General features: G+C 43.8%; 1 protein-coding gene and 1 pseudogene across 4 annotated transcripts in view; both read right to left on the bottom strand.

The window, feature by feature from the left end:
• The window catches only part of LOC103641269 (uncharacterized), a 29,661-nt gene extending 19,757 nt beyond the window's left edge, over positions 1–9,904 (bottom strand). Inside the window, exons 1-14 of one of the 2 annotated variants that reach the window (XM_035964181.1) lie at positions 9,807–9,904; positions 9,639–9,726; positions 9,191–9,522; positions 9,032–9,113; positions 8,408–8,942; positions 8,004–8,313; positions 7,812–7,926; positions 7,647–7,732; positions 7,466–7,550; positions 7,291–7,363; positions 7,168–7,216; positions 6,979–7,060; positions 6,808–6,885; positions 6,599–6,731 (exon numbers count right to left, since the gene is read on the bottom strand). In XM_035964181.1, the coding sequence (XP_035820074.1) occupies positions 6,630–6,731; positions 6,808–6,885; positions 6,979–7,060; positions 7,168–7,216; positions 7,291–7,363; positions 7,466–7,550; positions 7,647–7,732; positions 7,812–7,926; positions 8,004–8,023 (690 nt within the window). In that variant the 5' untranslated portion in view covers positions 8,024–8,313; positions 8,408–8,942; positions 9,032–9,113; ... (1 more) ...; positions 9,639–9,726; positions 9,807–9,904 and the 3' untranslated portion in view covers positions 6,599–6,629. Of the gene's footprint in view, positions 1–6,598; positions 6,732–6,807; positions 6,886–6,978; positions 7,061–7,167; positions 7,217–7,290; positions 7,364–7,465; positions 7,551–7,646; positions 7,733–7,811; positions 7,927–8,003; positions 8,314–8,407; positions 8,943–9,031; positions 9,114–9,190; positions 9,523–9,638; positions 9,766–9,806 lie in introns of those variants that run through there. The other variant, XM_035964182.1, reaches the window with a different exon arrangement.
• An 89-nt stretch (positions 9,905–9,993) lies between these two features.
• Positions 9,994–14,091, bottom strand: LOC103641290 (LOC103641258-like pseudogene; annotated as a pseudogene). Of its 2 annotated transcripts, none has more exons than XR_002266280.1 (9): positions 13,774–14,091; positions 12,772–13,664; positions 12,553–12,702; positions 12,292–12,444; positions 11,754–12,203; positions 11,563–11,604; positions 10,927–11,041; positions 10,364–10,526; positions 9,994–10,106 (listed from the first exon to the last, which is right to left on the bottom strand). The product of XR_002266280.1 is annotated as a protein-like pseudogene, transcript variant X1 (transcript). The 2 variants fall into 2 exon arrangements; XR_002266281.1 differs by having other exon boundaries at positions 11,754–11,856.
• Between the last annotated feature and the right edge of the window lie 1,044 nt (positions 14,092–15,135).

Here is a 15,135-nt window from a genome sequence, read left to right as displayed (position 1 = left end):
AGCAGGAGACAACCAAACAAAGGGGGTCAGAATGTAAAGCAGTTCAATAGAGAAGACAAAAGAGAAGCGAAAAGCACTAACCAGCGTTGGTTGCCTCCAAGTCAGAGACACGATGTTGAAGTGACACTGGATTCCAACGTGCAAAAGACGAAGCTACTTCTGGAACAGAAGCACCCTGTAACCTCAGTTGGCTAGCCATCCCATCCACCAACGCATGATGAGGAGAACAGATGAGTGTAATGACAGCAGTTCATGCAGTGTAAAAATCAAGCTAAAATACATCACAGTACCTGGAGGTTGGAAAAGAACGAAGGGATCCCCAAATCAGGAGAGATCAATTGATAACCGGGCGTAAGGCCACCACCCGAAGCAGCTTGCAACGAACCAGCAGGAATCAACTCGGTGCCATCAACAGAGCCCAACACTCGGTCAGCGGGGACGCTACCCTCTAAAGCGACTCCCTGGTCCAAGGCTTGGGCTACCACCATACAACCGGAGTGTGGAGGCGATCCCGCATGAACGTCCATGGAAGTACAAGAGGGAGACCCCGCTCGGACATCCTCGGGGGCTGGGTCATAGTTTGCACTGCCCACTTGAGCCGGATCATCCCCGGCAGCACCCTCGGAGGCTGGGCAGTGGCTTGCACTTCCCACCCGAACCAAGTCATCCTCGACAACATTCTCGGGGGCTGGGCGCGTGTCAACACCATCCTTGGGGTCCAAGTTCTCTGCGGTAGCCACCTCTAAGACTGATGGGCCCTCAATTACTTCCATGGGACCAGGACGATCCAAGTCAGTCTCCCGACCCTCGAGGCACGAGATGACCTCAACCCAGCATCAAGCACATCAGCACAAACCTCCATCACACCATCATCTGCTGGCTCCGATAACAAATCCTCTGGAACCATATCCTCAAGAGTCTGATCAAAATTGGCCAGGGACAGTTCGTGCAGACCAATGAGAGCAGACAAAGCAGGAGAAGGAACTCCACTACTTTCACCACTAGCGATGAACTGCCGACTGTTTTTCCGAGTTAAAGGAACTTCATCCTCTTCCTCCTTGTCGTCTACATTAGCAACACAGGCAGCACACCCATTGGGATCAGTAACAGATGGAGCACCCACGTTGGGATCAGCAGCAGATTGGGTACACCCATTGGGGTCAGCGTCAGTAAATTCAGTCATAGGCACTTCTTCAGCAGCAGGAACCGAGATACCAACGTCCCGATCCAAACTGGATACTCGCCGGAGGCGTCTCTTTTTCTTTTTCTGCTCATCAGCAGAGGGATCAGGTTGACTGGCTTGGCAAGGGTGCCTCGGGCGAATACTGGCAGGCTTCTGAGTATCCAAGGTTGTATCAGCCTCTGGGAGGGGCGCCACTACCAATGCCCCAGCAGGAGCAGCATCAGAAGAGTCCTCAGCCAGCAAATCAAGCATAGTGCTTATCTCTGCATCACTAGGGTTCAGGGGCACCTCAAAATGGACCTGCCGTTCATCATCAGGAATCTCTCCGAGCGAGGCAACCAAGGCACTAACTTCTTCAGCAGAGGGCCGCACTCTAATGCCCAAACTGCCATCAGTGACAGGAGGATTCGACACAAAAAGAGTGAAGGCTTTGGGAGGAGGCAAGTTCCAGGCTGAGAATGCCATTGGGGCACCAACATTTGACACTTTGCCTCTAAGGATCATCTCAAGTCGGTTCACCAAGTCCACAGAGGGAATTCTTCTGTTGGTAACCCGAGTTGAGTCGGCTAGGCCTCGATACAGATAAGTCGGGTATGCCCTGTCTTTCAACGACTGAATATTCTTGAAGACAAAATCAGCAACCACAGCTTCAGCAGTTAGACCCCTCTCCTTCAGCAGTCCAACTTCAGCCAGCAAAGCACCTGCCTCAGCTACCTCCTGATCTGTGGGGGACTCGGTCCAGCTTGGGGTGCGAACATCCGGCTGTCTTCCCGACCGAGGGGGGAGAGAGTTTCCATAATTCTCAACTATGAACCACTCCAAGCGCCATCCCTTGATACTGTCTTTGAGAGGGATTTCGATATACTCAGTCTTCCTCCTGCGGCGCATCTCCAAGCTAGAACCCCCAACCAACTGATGTTGTCCCCCGGCCATCCCAGGGCGACAGTGATACAAGTGCTTCCACAACCCGAAATGTGGCAGCACGCCAAGAAAAGCTTCGCATAAATGGATGAAAATGGAAATTTGCAAGATAGAATTAGGATTCAGATGGGTTAAGTTAAGATGGTAGAAATCAAGGAGGCCGCGAAAAAAGGAAGAAATGGGAAGACCGAGGCCGCGGAGAAGGAAAGGAGCGTAAATCACGGACTCATGGGTATCCTCAGTCAGGACAGTGACACCATGGCAAATCCGCCAAGAACAGAGCTCCTTTGGGGGAAGAACCCCGATGGACACGAGGTGGAGAAGTTTGGGCTCGGAGATGACAGACATGTGGTTACCTGCGAAAGGCAACTGGCTGTTGGGGTCGATTGGAGGAATCACCGCGGCAGACGAACTCGAGGCTTTCCTCTTGGGCGCCATCTCGATTCTACCGGCGAGCAGAGTGGAAGGCGAATTGCAGAGAGGATTCGGAAGCGAGAAAGCAAGAACTAGGGCACGGAAAGCAGAGGCGGCTAAAAGCGCAGCACTTATAGGATATTCCCGAGCCAAATACCGTTTCAAAAAAGCGCCCAGTCAGCACCCGGCGGTTATTTCCAAAACACCAGCGTGCCACGTCATCACCCGGCAGTTATTTCCAAAACACCGGTGCGCCACATCATCACTCGGCTATTATCCTCAAAGCGACCCACGCAGCCCGCTGTCGCTCGGCGTTACCTCTAAAACGCTGACGTCGTCTTCAAGTCGCTCGGCGTTACCTCTAAAACGCTGACGCCGCCCTCAAGTCGCTCGGTGTTACCTCTAAAACGCTGACGTCGCCCTCAGGTCACTCGGCGTGACTTCTAAAACGCTGACGTCGTCTTCAAGTCGCTCGGCGTTACCTCTAAAACGCTGACGTCGTCTTCAAGTCGCTCGGCGTTACCTCTAAAACGCTGACGCCGCCTTCAAGTCGCTCGGCGTTACCTCTAAAACGCTGACGCCGCCCTCAAGTCGCTCGGCGTTACCTCTAAAACACTGACGTCGCCCTCAGGTCACTCGCCGTGACTTCTAAAACGCTGACATCGTCTTCAAGTTGCTCGGCGTTACCTCTAAAACGCTGACGTCGTCTTCAAGTCACTCGGCAACTACCTCTAAAAGCATCGATATGACGCCCGAGTTATTCACTTACTATTCCAAGGGAATCAACTTCACGAAAAAGGCGGGAAGAGTAATGATTCAAGAACTTTGAATTATGAATACCGAAGAGCAATCATCACAGAGAAGCTAACATCATTTCCTCATTAAAGGGAAGATATCATACTTACAAATCAACTCATTATGAGTTGATACTTCCCTATTACTACTGCTACATTACATTACATTACTATACTACTCTACACTACTAAATACTACTACATTATTCTAACTATACTATACTAACATCTAAGGACCAGTGGCACCTAGCCACTGGCCCTGCTGCCGCCGCCACCGCTGCCGCCCCTGCTGCCGTCGTCGTCGCCCTTGCTGTCGCTGCTGCCGCCCCTGCCGCCGCCGTTACCGTCACCGTCACCGTCACCGCCGCCACCGCCTTCGTCGTCGTCATCGTCGTCGTCGTCATCCTCGCCGTCGCCGTCGCCGCCGCCGTCCTCCTCGGACGAGTCCTCCTCATCCGAGGAGTACTCCGACTCATCCGAGTCTTCGAGCCCGGAGCGCTCGACGGCCCGGATGTACGTCCAGACCTCCGCCGCGAGCCCCTGGGAGTCGTCTGAGTCGTCAGACGACTCACGCAGGGGGGATGGGAGCCGGAGACCCCTCAGACTCAGAGGAGAACTCCTCCTCTGAGTACTCTGAGTCACCAAAATCCTCTGATGGAGGAGTTGGCTCACGCTTGCGCTTGTTGTTCTTGCCCATGGTGGAAGCGAAAGGGAGAGGAGAAAAGCAAGCAACAGAGAACAGCAAGAGATGTGAAAAAGCCGGAGAGACAACGATATTATTTATAGAAGGAGAAGGCAACCGCTCACCTCCAACAGCGGTCACTGAACAGTCGCAAAGCATTCAATAAGCACTTCAACCCGTCTGAAGACACGTCAGGCGGCTGACGCCGTTTCACGCAACACAACACCCATTGGGACTCCAGTCAACAGCGCGGAGGATATGATTACACCCGCCGTCACATCACATTACTACTCAGAAGCAGCCGGCTAAAACACTCAGCGTACCAAGCCATCCCTTGCCCACACCCATTGGGGGGACGCCCAGGAATTATCAGTATATTTTTCAAAACTGTCACATCCGTGCAGGGCATGCAGTGAATACCTCAAGACAAAAATGAGATATCAGTAAGGATCAGAGGAAAGCCAAATATAGCCGGTGAAGTACAAAATATGGCCGACAGAAGCAACGTGAAGACTAGACAGAGAACGTCCATCAAATGTCCAATCAGTCGCAGAGCAAATAAATTACACCACCTAGCAAGATATGGACGGATTGTGAACTCGGCTGCAAAAGACAAAATACATGCTGACCTCTGAAGCATAATATTGATGACATAATGCTGACCTCCAAAGCATAATGCGGATGGCATCATGCCGATTTTCACAAAAAGAAAGGATAATCTCCAGAAAAAAGACACAAAAGGAAGACCTTCGAATGGATTATCCTCAAAAATTCACTTGAAGGTTGGGGGCTACACCCATTGGGTGCACCTTTGGTGCACCCCATGGACCATCATTCCAAGCCAAGATAGTGCCGACTTCTAAGGCATGGGACAAGATTAAAGGCAAGGCTGGCCCTCAACCAAAGCCCAAGAGTAAGATGAAAGTAATTTCTGATGGAGACCTTCGAGTGGATTATTTTCCAAAATCTACTCGAAGCTCGGGGGCTACACCCATTGGGTGCACCTCCGGTGCACCCAATAAAGTTCAGGGTACTACAAGATGAAATGCCGACCTCTAAGGCACAAGCACGAAACAAAGCTTCAGTTTACGAGTGATCAAAGTAGGGGGAGACAGTAAGAAATCGTTTTCCCCAAATTACCTGCAAGCTGGACCTGGGATCTTTGGGCTGATTACCTCAAAATCAACCCAAAGATCGGGGGCTTGTGGGGGACAGATATCCCCCGGGTCCACTAAAAGAGTAAAAGACCTCACGAAAGGCCCAAGGGCCCAATAAATCGTAAGGTCATTCTTTCGTGGGCCTGGGGAGGGACAATCAGCGAAGCAGATCGACATGAGGCCGGATTGATGCCAGCCCGGACGGCCCACAACGTCGAGCGGGCGACCACAACAGAGATCCGACTTTCCCGCGCTGGAGCCCCCATGCAACGGAGCCATGCGAAGATAGGTCGGCAGAACTACAGGGAGATAAACTCAAACAGTTCACTATCTTTTAGCTACACATTGTTGTCATATCCACGTGTATTGCCCCACGGTCGATTATATAAGGCCTAGGGGGCACCCCTTCAGAACGATCGACCCTATTACTTAGCCACCCACCTCAACTCTCTGCATTCTCAATTCGGAGAGCTCCCTTGTAACCTCGTTCACCAAGCATACTCACCAGGACGTAGGGTGTTACGCATCTCTAAGTGGCCCGAACCTGTAAACATTGTCCACTGTCCCTCATGCATCTGGCACGAACCATTTTGCTACAGTCATCGACACCGTCCTACTCCTAAAAACACCTCCAGGGGCAACCCCGGGTGTGCGGTCGGACCCAAAACACCGACAGAGAGGAGCCTTGACACCAACTCTAGAAGACTTGGGCACCTCCAAAATGCAAAATGTTCATATGGTTGGCCATCAAAAAATAGATGCTGGACAGCTGACACACTCGCTAAGAGAGGGCCCGATCATCCAGACAAATGTCCACTATGTGATCAAGAAGATGAAACAGCACAACATCTTCTAACATCTTGTCTGGCGGCAAGACAAGTATGGTTCATCTTGCTAAACCTGCTGCAGCTCACAGATTCAGTGCCTCAGCAAAACGAATGCAGCTTTGCTGACTGGTGGTGCAGAATAATGAAAAGAGTAAGGAAGCCGCATAAAAAAGGAGTAAATTCCCTCAACATTCTTGCTGCTTGGTCTATCTGGAAGCATCGAAATGACTATGTTTTGAAAGGAGTTTCTCCTTCTATTAACACAATTCTAGGTGCCATCAAGGATGATCTTAGTCTTTGGGGTTTGGCCAGGGCTAAGAGGTTACGAGAGCTTAATCTCGTGCTTCCTTCATCAGCAAGCTAAGCCTCTAGGTTGTGTGTGTGTTTTTGTTTCAGTCATGGATCTGCTCCAACTTGTCTGTAGCTACCTCACTCATGTTCTGGTCCCCATATGAGTAATGATCATGTAGGGGACCCACCTATTTCTCTCTAATTTCAATGAAACGTAGCTCTCCTGCGCTTTAAAAAATGTATATGTGGAGAGTAAATTCCATTTGACTACTTCTACAACATAAATATATCACATATAGAAATAGAAATGGAAAAGGAAAAGATCATACCATAATAACAAAGTATTGCAGATACAGAAAATTAATTTATTTTGGGCCACATTACATATACAGAAGTAGCTGCATCTAGCCCCACATAAACTGGTGTGAAGTTGTTGTCCAAATATACTCCATCACCGTTGACCTGACAAGCCAAAGCTAAGAATGGCCACAAGTTCACAATCACACAAATAAATTATGAAAAATACAGAATAGCATACCCCGTCAAGCGTCTGCCAAACTATACGAGTTTCTAAATAATTAGAATCAGTGACTAGAGAATTTAATACTCCATTGATCTGCATAAGACCAAAATGGGTCAAAAAGGAAAAATAGAAGGCAGCTAACATATCTCCTAAAGTAATAAAATACATCAAAAGTTGAGTTTTCACCATAACTATAGTATGGTAATGCTTGTTCCAGAACAGAATGCACGGAACATTCTCAACAAAGTCTTCTTGCAGCGAAACCAAGCTGTAGCATTGGCACATGGTTAGTTAAAATATTAACCAATGGCAAACAACAAATAGTTTCCAAACAAAAAAGACTGCACATAGAAAAAGGAAAACTAGGTATTTTACCCAATGGGAGTAAGTTGAGGTCCCCTTAGAAAATTCTTGATCTCCTCCGCTAAAAACATTGAACAAAATCATTAAGAGTGATGAAAAAGGTTGTGCAATGTGTAGCTGAAAAATAAAACTAACCATGTGGAAAACCAGGTTCATTAGAAGCCAATGTAAGACTTTCAAATGATACTTCGGGTCCGGTCAACAAATCCTAATAATTAGTATCATGAACCACATCATATAAGATGCTTGCGCACTGAATTTGAAAATTTGCACTAATGACATAATCAATGCTCATGATAAACTTGCTTACCCTAGCAGCAATCCAACCATGTCGAAGGTTGAGATCTAAGCAATCCAGAAGCAACCACTCTTGAGTCATTGTAAAACCATCCGTTCTGCAATGTCAAAATTGCAAATATCAGAACGTCAGCAGCCAGCGCAAACAACAAAGCAAAGAGAAAACCAGTTTATAAAGCTAGAACTAAAATCACCTGGTGAAGATAACATCCATATCAAACCCTCCGGCCAGACTCTTCACCACATCCAATATCTGACTTTTTCTTTCATCAGAATAGTCCTATTGGAATAAATATATCCACAATCTTAGGCTGAAGGCCATGAAGGCAACCGAAATCAAGTTTGCAAGAGTTGCAAACCTGCATTTTCACACTTCCTCCAAGAAGAGCAAGGACAAGGCCAAGTAGATACTCCATTGACACCACAGTTTCATGTGGTTCAAAAGAGATGTCCCCCTGAGCAATAGAACATTGCCTATGGTAAAAACATAATAAATCCAAATCATGAGGAAATTAAATAAAAAATTTGAAAGTAAAGTCAATTTCACTTACAGACTGCAATAAGGGCGCATGGGCCATCATTTATCTGGTGGATAACATGGGTAGATAGTCCAAGAAAATTGATAGGCCTAACATTCAAGTTGATATGCCTGCCCTGCAAGAAATAGGTTTGAGGGGCAGCATTCCCATCATCTTTCTCCTCGATCTCCTTATCATCTCTGTCCTCGTTACTATCCTCTTCTTTCCCATCATCTTTATCCTTGGTATCCTTATCATCTTTGTCCTTGTTACTATCCTTCTATTTCTTCTTCAGATCCATCTTCTCTTTTATCCTTTTCTTTCTTTCAGTTTTCATCAGTGGCTAAATCAAATGCATTTTCATTGAGTTAGCAAAACATGCCTAAAAATCAAATAGAGCAAGAACTTATAGTAGCACTTCAACATTCTGCTCTTACCAGTACTGATTGAATCTTAGAATCTGTAGGCACAAAGTTACAATCAACAAAAACTCCATCACCATTTGCCTAATAAGCCATGCAAAAAAACAGTTAGCATATTATAGTCACATGCAACATAAAAAATCAACTAGCATGTCCAACAAAAGGAGGTGTGCCGCAAACTGGTGCCCGACAAGCTTGACTGACGTCCGGTCATGCCCAACAGGACTTTGTGCGGCAAACTGTTACCCGCCAGAAAGCCTAATGGCGTCAGCTAGGTCAATGTCGGGCATGTCCTACGAGACCATGCGCAAGAAATTGTTGTCCGACAAACATACCTGACAGCGTCGGATATGTAGAACCAGTGTATTAGTTTCCCCCTGTTTACTATTTGCCTAATTAACCATGCAAAAGAAAAACATCTAGCATATTATAGTTACATTCAACATAAAAAGATCAACTAACATACATGTGTTAACCTTTCCCACACAGCATCGGTTTTAGTTTTGAACAAGGACAAATCATTCAGCAACACATATATTTTGTCTTCAAACTATAAAATAGAAGAAATATATTAGGAGCAAATATTCACTCACTTTAAGACCGGAAGGGTCACTATCTCGGAACAAATCAATAGCTCACCTTAGATATTGTAATTAAGTTTTCATTCCAGATCAGGACAGTAGGTTGTAACGCTATGAGGTCATTATGTAAGGAAGAGAATCTGCACCCAATAATATAAACAGAGTTTTAAAAGCAACAAAAGAGGTAACACTTGAACATATATAAACTTCCATTTACCCATATCGGGTTAGCTGAGGGCCCTGCAAAAATGTTGAGATTGTTGCACCTAAAAATAGTGAACAAAGAAACAAAGTATCGGGAACTTGCAAATATAGTTTTGTGCAGAAAAATTGAACACTTGTGTTGTCGAGATTTCAAGAAGTAGAATCAAGTTCTTTTTCTGATCCAGTTTTAGAGAATGCAAGCGCTGAATAGAACATATCATCTTCATATCGACCATGCTTTTGAGGCCCTGAATTTGTCTTGGGTCTAATTGATTCAAAGATAGCAAGATTATACGAAAGTTTGGAGTAGGAGCTTCTATGTATCGAGGAGTCCAACACAGCATCCTAATGAAATATCAAAGTATCAGCCTTGAATTACCCTAATAAAGATATCAAAGCTTACAGAAATGCAGATGCCTTGAATTAACTAATATTTAAATAAGCCTATGTATAATGGGTACCTGGGGATCTACCAACCAGCCATGGCGTAGAGGGACACCAAGAAAACCAAACAGTGCAGTTTCAAAGGTCTTCTCTAAGCCACAAGAGCTGAAAAATGGACATCATAAACATTATACTCTGAGAAGGGCAATCGCACATACTCACAATTAAATCAGTATCACAATTACCTAGAAAATGTCACATCAAAGTATAAGCTGCATGTAAGCTTCGGCAATACACCAAGAACTTGTTTATTGAACTCTGATAGTTCCAAGTTCTGTTCCAACTGCAGTATAAGTGGACAGTAGCTTAGCTTTAGAGTTAATGGACATTCATTTTCAAAACACTTGCATATATACAATTGCATGCCTGCATTTGTGTATTGCCACACAAAAGGGGCCTCTGGACAAGATGGATGAGATGGCTCTCCGACACTTTCTTGATATCTAAATCGAGGGTTTTTTTCTCTCCAAGCAGGAGAACGTTGCCTACAGTGGCACAGGAACAAGAAGTGAATGAACTCTGTCCTAGGCATTTCCAATAAGCTCCATGAAGTGAGGGTGAAACCTTTTTTTGAGAGGGCTAATACACTATAAATGATATTCAATGCTGATCTATTAACTTGTTTGGTTGTACACGCGCATGTAAAAGTAAGTAAACAGCGCAAATTCCGGGTAACCAGCCAAGCCACTAAAGTAGACATACAGAGAAGAAAAAAACTAAAAATGCAACCACATTGACTTACATATTGCTACAAGGGAGCACCTTGTATCCTTTTCCTTGAGGATAATGGGTGTGCGCGGACCAAGAAATTCGATAATCCTTGTCGGATACCACACAACAGCAGGGACATTTTTGTTCCTTTTCTTCTTTTTCCTCGTATCAAACGGCTGTTCGTGATTCCACAACTGCGGAGGACGGTGCAGAGTTGGCAAAACATTATTCAAATGAAACAATGAATATCCACAATATCCAAGTGGCACAAAAAATTATGCTAATTTCCTTGTTAAAGAACACAAACAAATATGAAACATGACAATACTTCATGCATATAATAAATGTTATATCGTATTTTAGTTTCAAATAAGGGAATACAGCTCAAAGACAAACTTGAAACACAGGTACATCGATATGATCTTATAGCCCAAGAGTGAAATTTTGTCCTAGATGGGTTCTTGTTTCATGTGTTTCCTTAAAGTATGCACAACAACTTCTTCACACTGAACTTCATAATTAATTATTAAAAACGCTTTAATAATGAATTTTAATTATACAAACTTCAGTGGATCACCTTGAAACCAATATTACCTCTGCTTTAGTCTTTTTGTAGATCATCACTTCATCTTTGACTATTCTGTCGATTATTTCTCTTTCAAGCTCATTGCATCAATCAGGTTCATTTAGAAGAATTTCATCAACAACACTGTCCAAGTAAAAAAATTCATTTGAGTACAAGCTCACATGCAGTAATCATAGATGGCATGTATTCTTTCTATATACCCACTGTGAGTATGTTTAACCTACTCGAAATAGAAGTTGCATGACAGGCTGGCAAGAACTAACCCAGTCATAGAATCAATATCCTGAGTAGGTTTCATCTTGAATGTTATTTTTACTTTTAGTAAAGAAGCGCACAGCAAAAGATAGAAGTGGTAACTGCACACTGTGAGATGACAACATGCAGCAACTCCAACCATAAGTAGCCTAACATACAATTCTTGGCAAGATAACTGTTGTAGGAAAGACAAAGCAGAAACGCAATACAGCAGGGTGCAAAATGACATATATGCAGCAACACCAAGCATAAGTAGTTTCAAGGTGTTCCTGGCAAGGTACTTCTGGAGGAAAGACAAAGAGAAAACTCAATACAGCAGGGAGCAAAAATACAAAATTTGCTAACGACGACTCATACTAAAAATCATGAAGACTGACAAGTGACCTAACTGGATGCTCTGTTATTTGCACCGGTGCATTGAAGAAGACATCCTGCCATACAAAGGTTTTTATTGAAATTCAAAGTTTATAATGCGTGAGAATACATTATTCAAAAATAAGACTTGTAAACAGGGAAAACTGTTTTTGTACAAATGCATGTAAAATAAAGCACAGATTCAAATAAAAGTGATTGTTCTTACATGTCGTAATCCTCTTCATTTATCTTAAGTACTTGATAGCCATACTTCACAGCCTGTTTATCAGCACACTTCAGGAAATACTCGCGACCTTCATTTCCCAACCCTGGTATTCATAAAGATGAAAGACAATTTTAACATAATAAGAACAATGTAATGACAAAAAATGTATTCATGTAATAAGTCATCCAACAATCAGATTGGTCTGATTGTTCCTTGAAAATGACCAATAATTGTACTTGTGCTCATGACAAACCCATACATTGATGTCGTAATTATATTAACATTCGTGACCAACAGAAACATAACGCTCTAACCAAGTTGAGAACCGGGTGCATTAGTAACAGCGATCATTCTCATGTGATCTGCGACTAGGCGGTATGTCGTATCAACTCCATTTGTATCAACAGCACCAACCTTACCTGTGTAATCCTTGAAACCTTTACCAGTACGCTGCATATTATTAAATGTCATTGACCATGGAAATCAATAATATTACACAGCCAGCTATTGTAACTCGAAGTGGACACGGAAAACTTACCGAGTAGACTTGACGAATTACATAAGCGTATACATCTAAGTCATAGTGGCTTTCTTTCTTTTGAAGAATGGCAGCTAAACATTCGAGATTAATCCTTGTTAAGACATGCTTAGCTTGGAAAGGCTCCAAGACGCCATCTGCTTGCCGATCGAACTAAAAATGAAGGAAAGATATGAGTAAAGCAGAGACATTGTGTAGCAATAGAACTTAACAGCTGAGAAGTTTCGCATGCAAAAGATCTTAAAAGAACAGAAAACCAACCTCAACAAACACAAGACGGCATATCTCAACAAGCTTGGCATTCGTTATGTTCCTTACGGAATCAACACCATCATTGTTGTCCGAACAATCATGGAAAAAACCAATACATGGCCCACAAGGACCAGTTTCATCGGCCATCCAAAAATCAACCTATTGAAGCACTCAGTCGATAAATGTCCACATAAATTCAAAGCAAAATTGATAAGACATAACAAGTACCTTGGACATGGAAGGCAAGATTCTTTCTGCTCCTATATATTTCTGTAAGGTATTTCTTGACTCGTCGTCCAAACTCAAACAAGAGGACATATCACCACTAAAGTATGAGGCATATATTCTAGACTGAGGTAACTTGTATTTTTGCATATTGAAGAATGAGCCATCAATAGGTAATGAGAAGGTGGCCTTAAATAGAACATCAGAACAATATTGTACACTAATTTTTCCATGCAGTAGCTTAATGGAGCAACTCACGTGCACACACACAAAGGAACTTTTAAGCATGTCTTAACGCTGCTCCCTCGAATTGCAGAGGTGTGTCATCTTTTAAGCAGGTTTCCATCATATCAAATAAAAAGTTGACCCTGGAGCTAACACTAAGTTTGAAATGATCCATAGACTGTGTTACAATTCTTACTTCATAAACTATACCCAAGCCTTTCACTACTAACACAACTTATAAAACAAGAATACATAGAAACAATGGGGAAGCATAAGTTGTTTCGCTGTTACCTCGGTGAGAAGACTAAATAACAAGCCAATAGCTTCCTCCTTGAAATAGTACCCATGAGACCAACTCCCAAGGATCTCTGTGAGTCGATGGAAAGTAGCGTCAATTCTGAAGCGGTCAATCAAATCTTCGTCACCACTTGCAATAATGCACCTCGGCGAAAAGCAGGTGCGATGCCTCTCTCTGCCACCAAGGGTCCCCTTGAACCGGTGCAAACATGTATGAAGAAGGGGCACCTTCGGATCATCAACGGGGATCACTGGGGTAGATGGCAATCTCACATGCTGATTTTCCCCGAAATAGGAGAAAAATGCCTCACAAACATTCTCCACTGACCATTCCATCAACCATGATAATGTAGCCATCAATATGGACTAGAGAACTGCAAAAAAAGGATGCAGATGAAGCACCAAACAACGTGTCAACGAAAATCGATCTACAGCCTAGAACTCGAAGGCTGGGATGTAGAGAAGAGGGCGGCGCGGGCTGACCTATGAGTCCGGAGCACCAACAGTCGAGAACGGATCACGAACGGCGAGCGTGAGTGGCTAGGAGGCACGGCTTCCGGACCGGTAGTAGTTTGAAGGGGGTATCTCCAACGCTACAGACCCAAATCGAAGACCCAAACACCTGATTGGGTGGTCGTGTAGCCAAAGGGACGTCACCGAAAAGTGTCGATCTCCAACCGAAGGCCAAAAATGGAGATCAGGCCGGAGCGTCGATTGGGATCTCGGGCAGTGGACTTGTGGCGGCGAGGCATGGCCGCGGCAGAGCAAGGCGGGGAGCGCTTGAGGAGTGCGATGATAAGATTTTCCTATCGTCCAATATGCAGACGATACCCTTTTGATAATGGAAGCATGTCCAAAGCTTTTATTTTTCCTAAATGGCATCCTCAATACATTTACATCATCATTAGGTCTCAGAGTGAACTACAGCAAATCAAGCATCTATCCAATTAATGTTAACTTTGACAAAATGGAGATTCTCTCAAGAACGTTCAATTGTTAGACCGGATCAATGCCATTCACCTACTTTGGTCTACCTTTGGGTCTTTCAAATCCAAGACTTCAGCATTTTCTTCCCCTGATACATAGAATCGAAAGGAGATTAACCTGTTCCTCTAAGTTCTTATCTCAAGTTGGACGACTGTAGTTGGTAAACTCAGTTTTTTCAGCATCGCCAGCCTTCTTTATGTGTACACTCAAGATTCCAGCTTCTATCATCAAATAGATTGACATTTACAGGAAACATTGCCTTTGGAGAGGGAATGACATAAACTCAAAAAAAAACCTCTAGTTGCTTGGTCCATGATTACTAAGCCGAAATGCAATGGAGGATTAGGAGTTCTCAAGCTGGAAACTCAGAACGAAGTGCTTCTCCTGAAATACCTCCACAAGTTCTACAATAATCATGATTTTCCTTGGGTTAGTATCATTTAGAATAATTACTATTTGTCTAGCAGATTACCTGATCATAGGAGAATAGGCTCTTTTTGGTGGAAAAGTCTGCTAAATCTTCTGCATAATTACAAGAGTTTAGCCTATCCAATCATCGGTAATGGTAGAACTGTTGGCCACTTGTTCTCAAATGCTATGAATTAAGAACAAGGCAACACAAATTTTAATAACTAAAGACCTTCGTCCTTCGAAGCATTATCTCCCTTGGGATATAATGATCTTCAGACGAAGGTCATGAAGGACATACCTTCATCATTTCAACATGTAATAACAAAATCATAAGCATATGAAAAATGGAAAGAACATAAATAATCATGTTAAATCATTAGATTATTTATATTCTCATTATATAATCATAAACAGACATCAGTGATATTGAATTACATTTGTACCTTC

This window comes from Zea mays, chromosome 1 (genome assembly GCF_902167145.1).
Source record: "Zea mays cultivar B73 chromosome 1, Zm-B73-REFERENCE-NAM-5.0, whole genome shotgun sequence".
Classification (NCBI taxonomy): domain Eukaryota; kingdom Viridiplantae; phylum Streptophyta; class Magnoliopsida; order Poales; family Poaceae; genus Zea; species Zea mays.
This window is presented reverse-complemented; position numbering and strand designations above follow the sequence as displayed.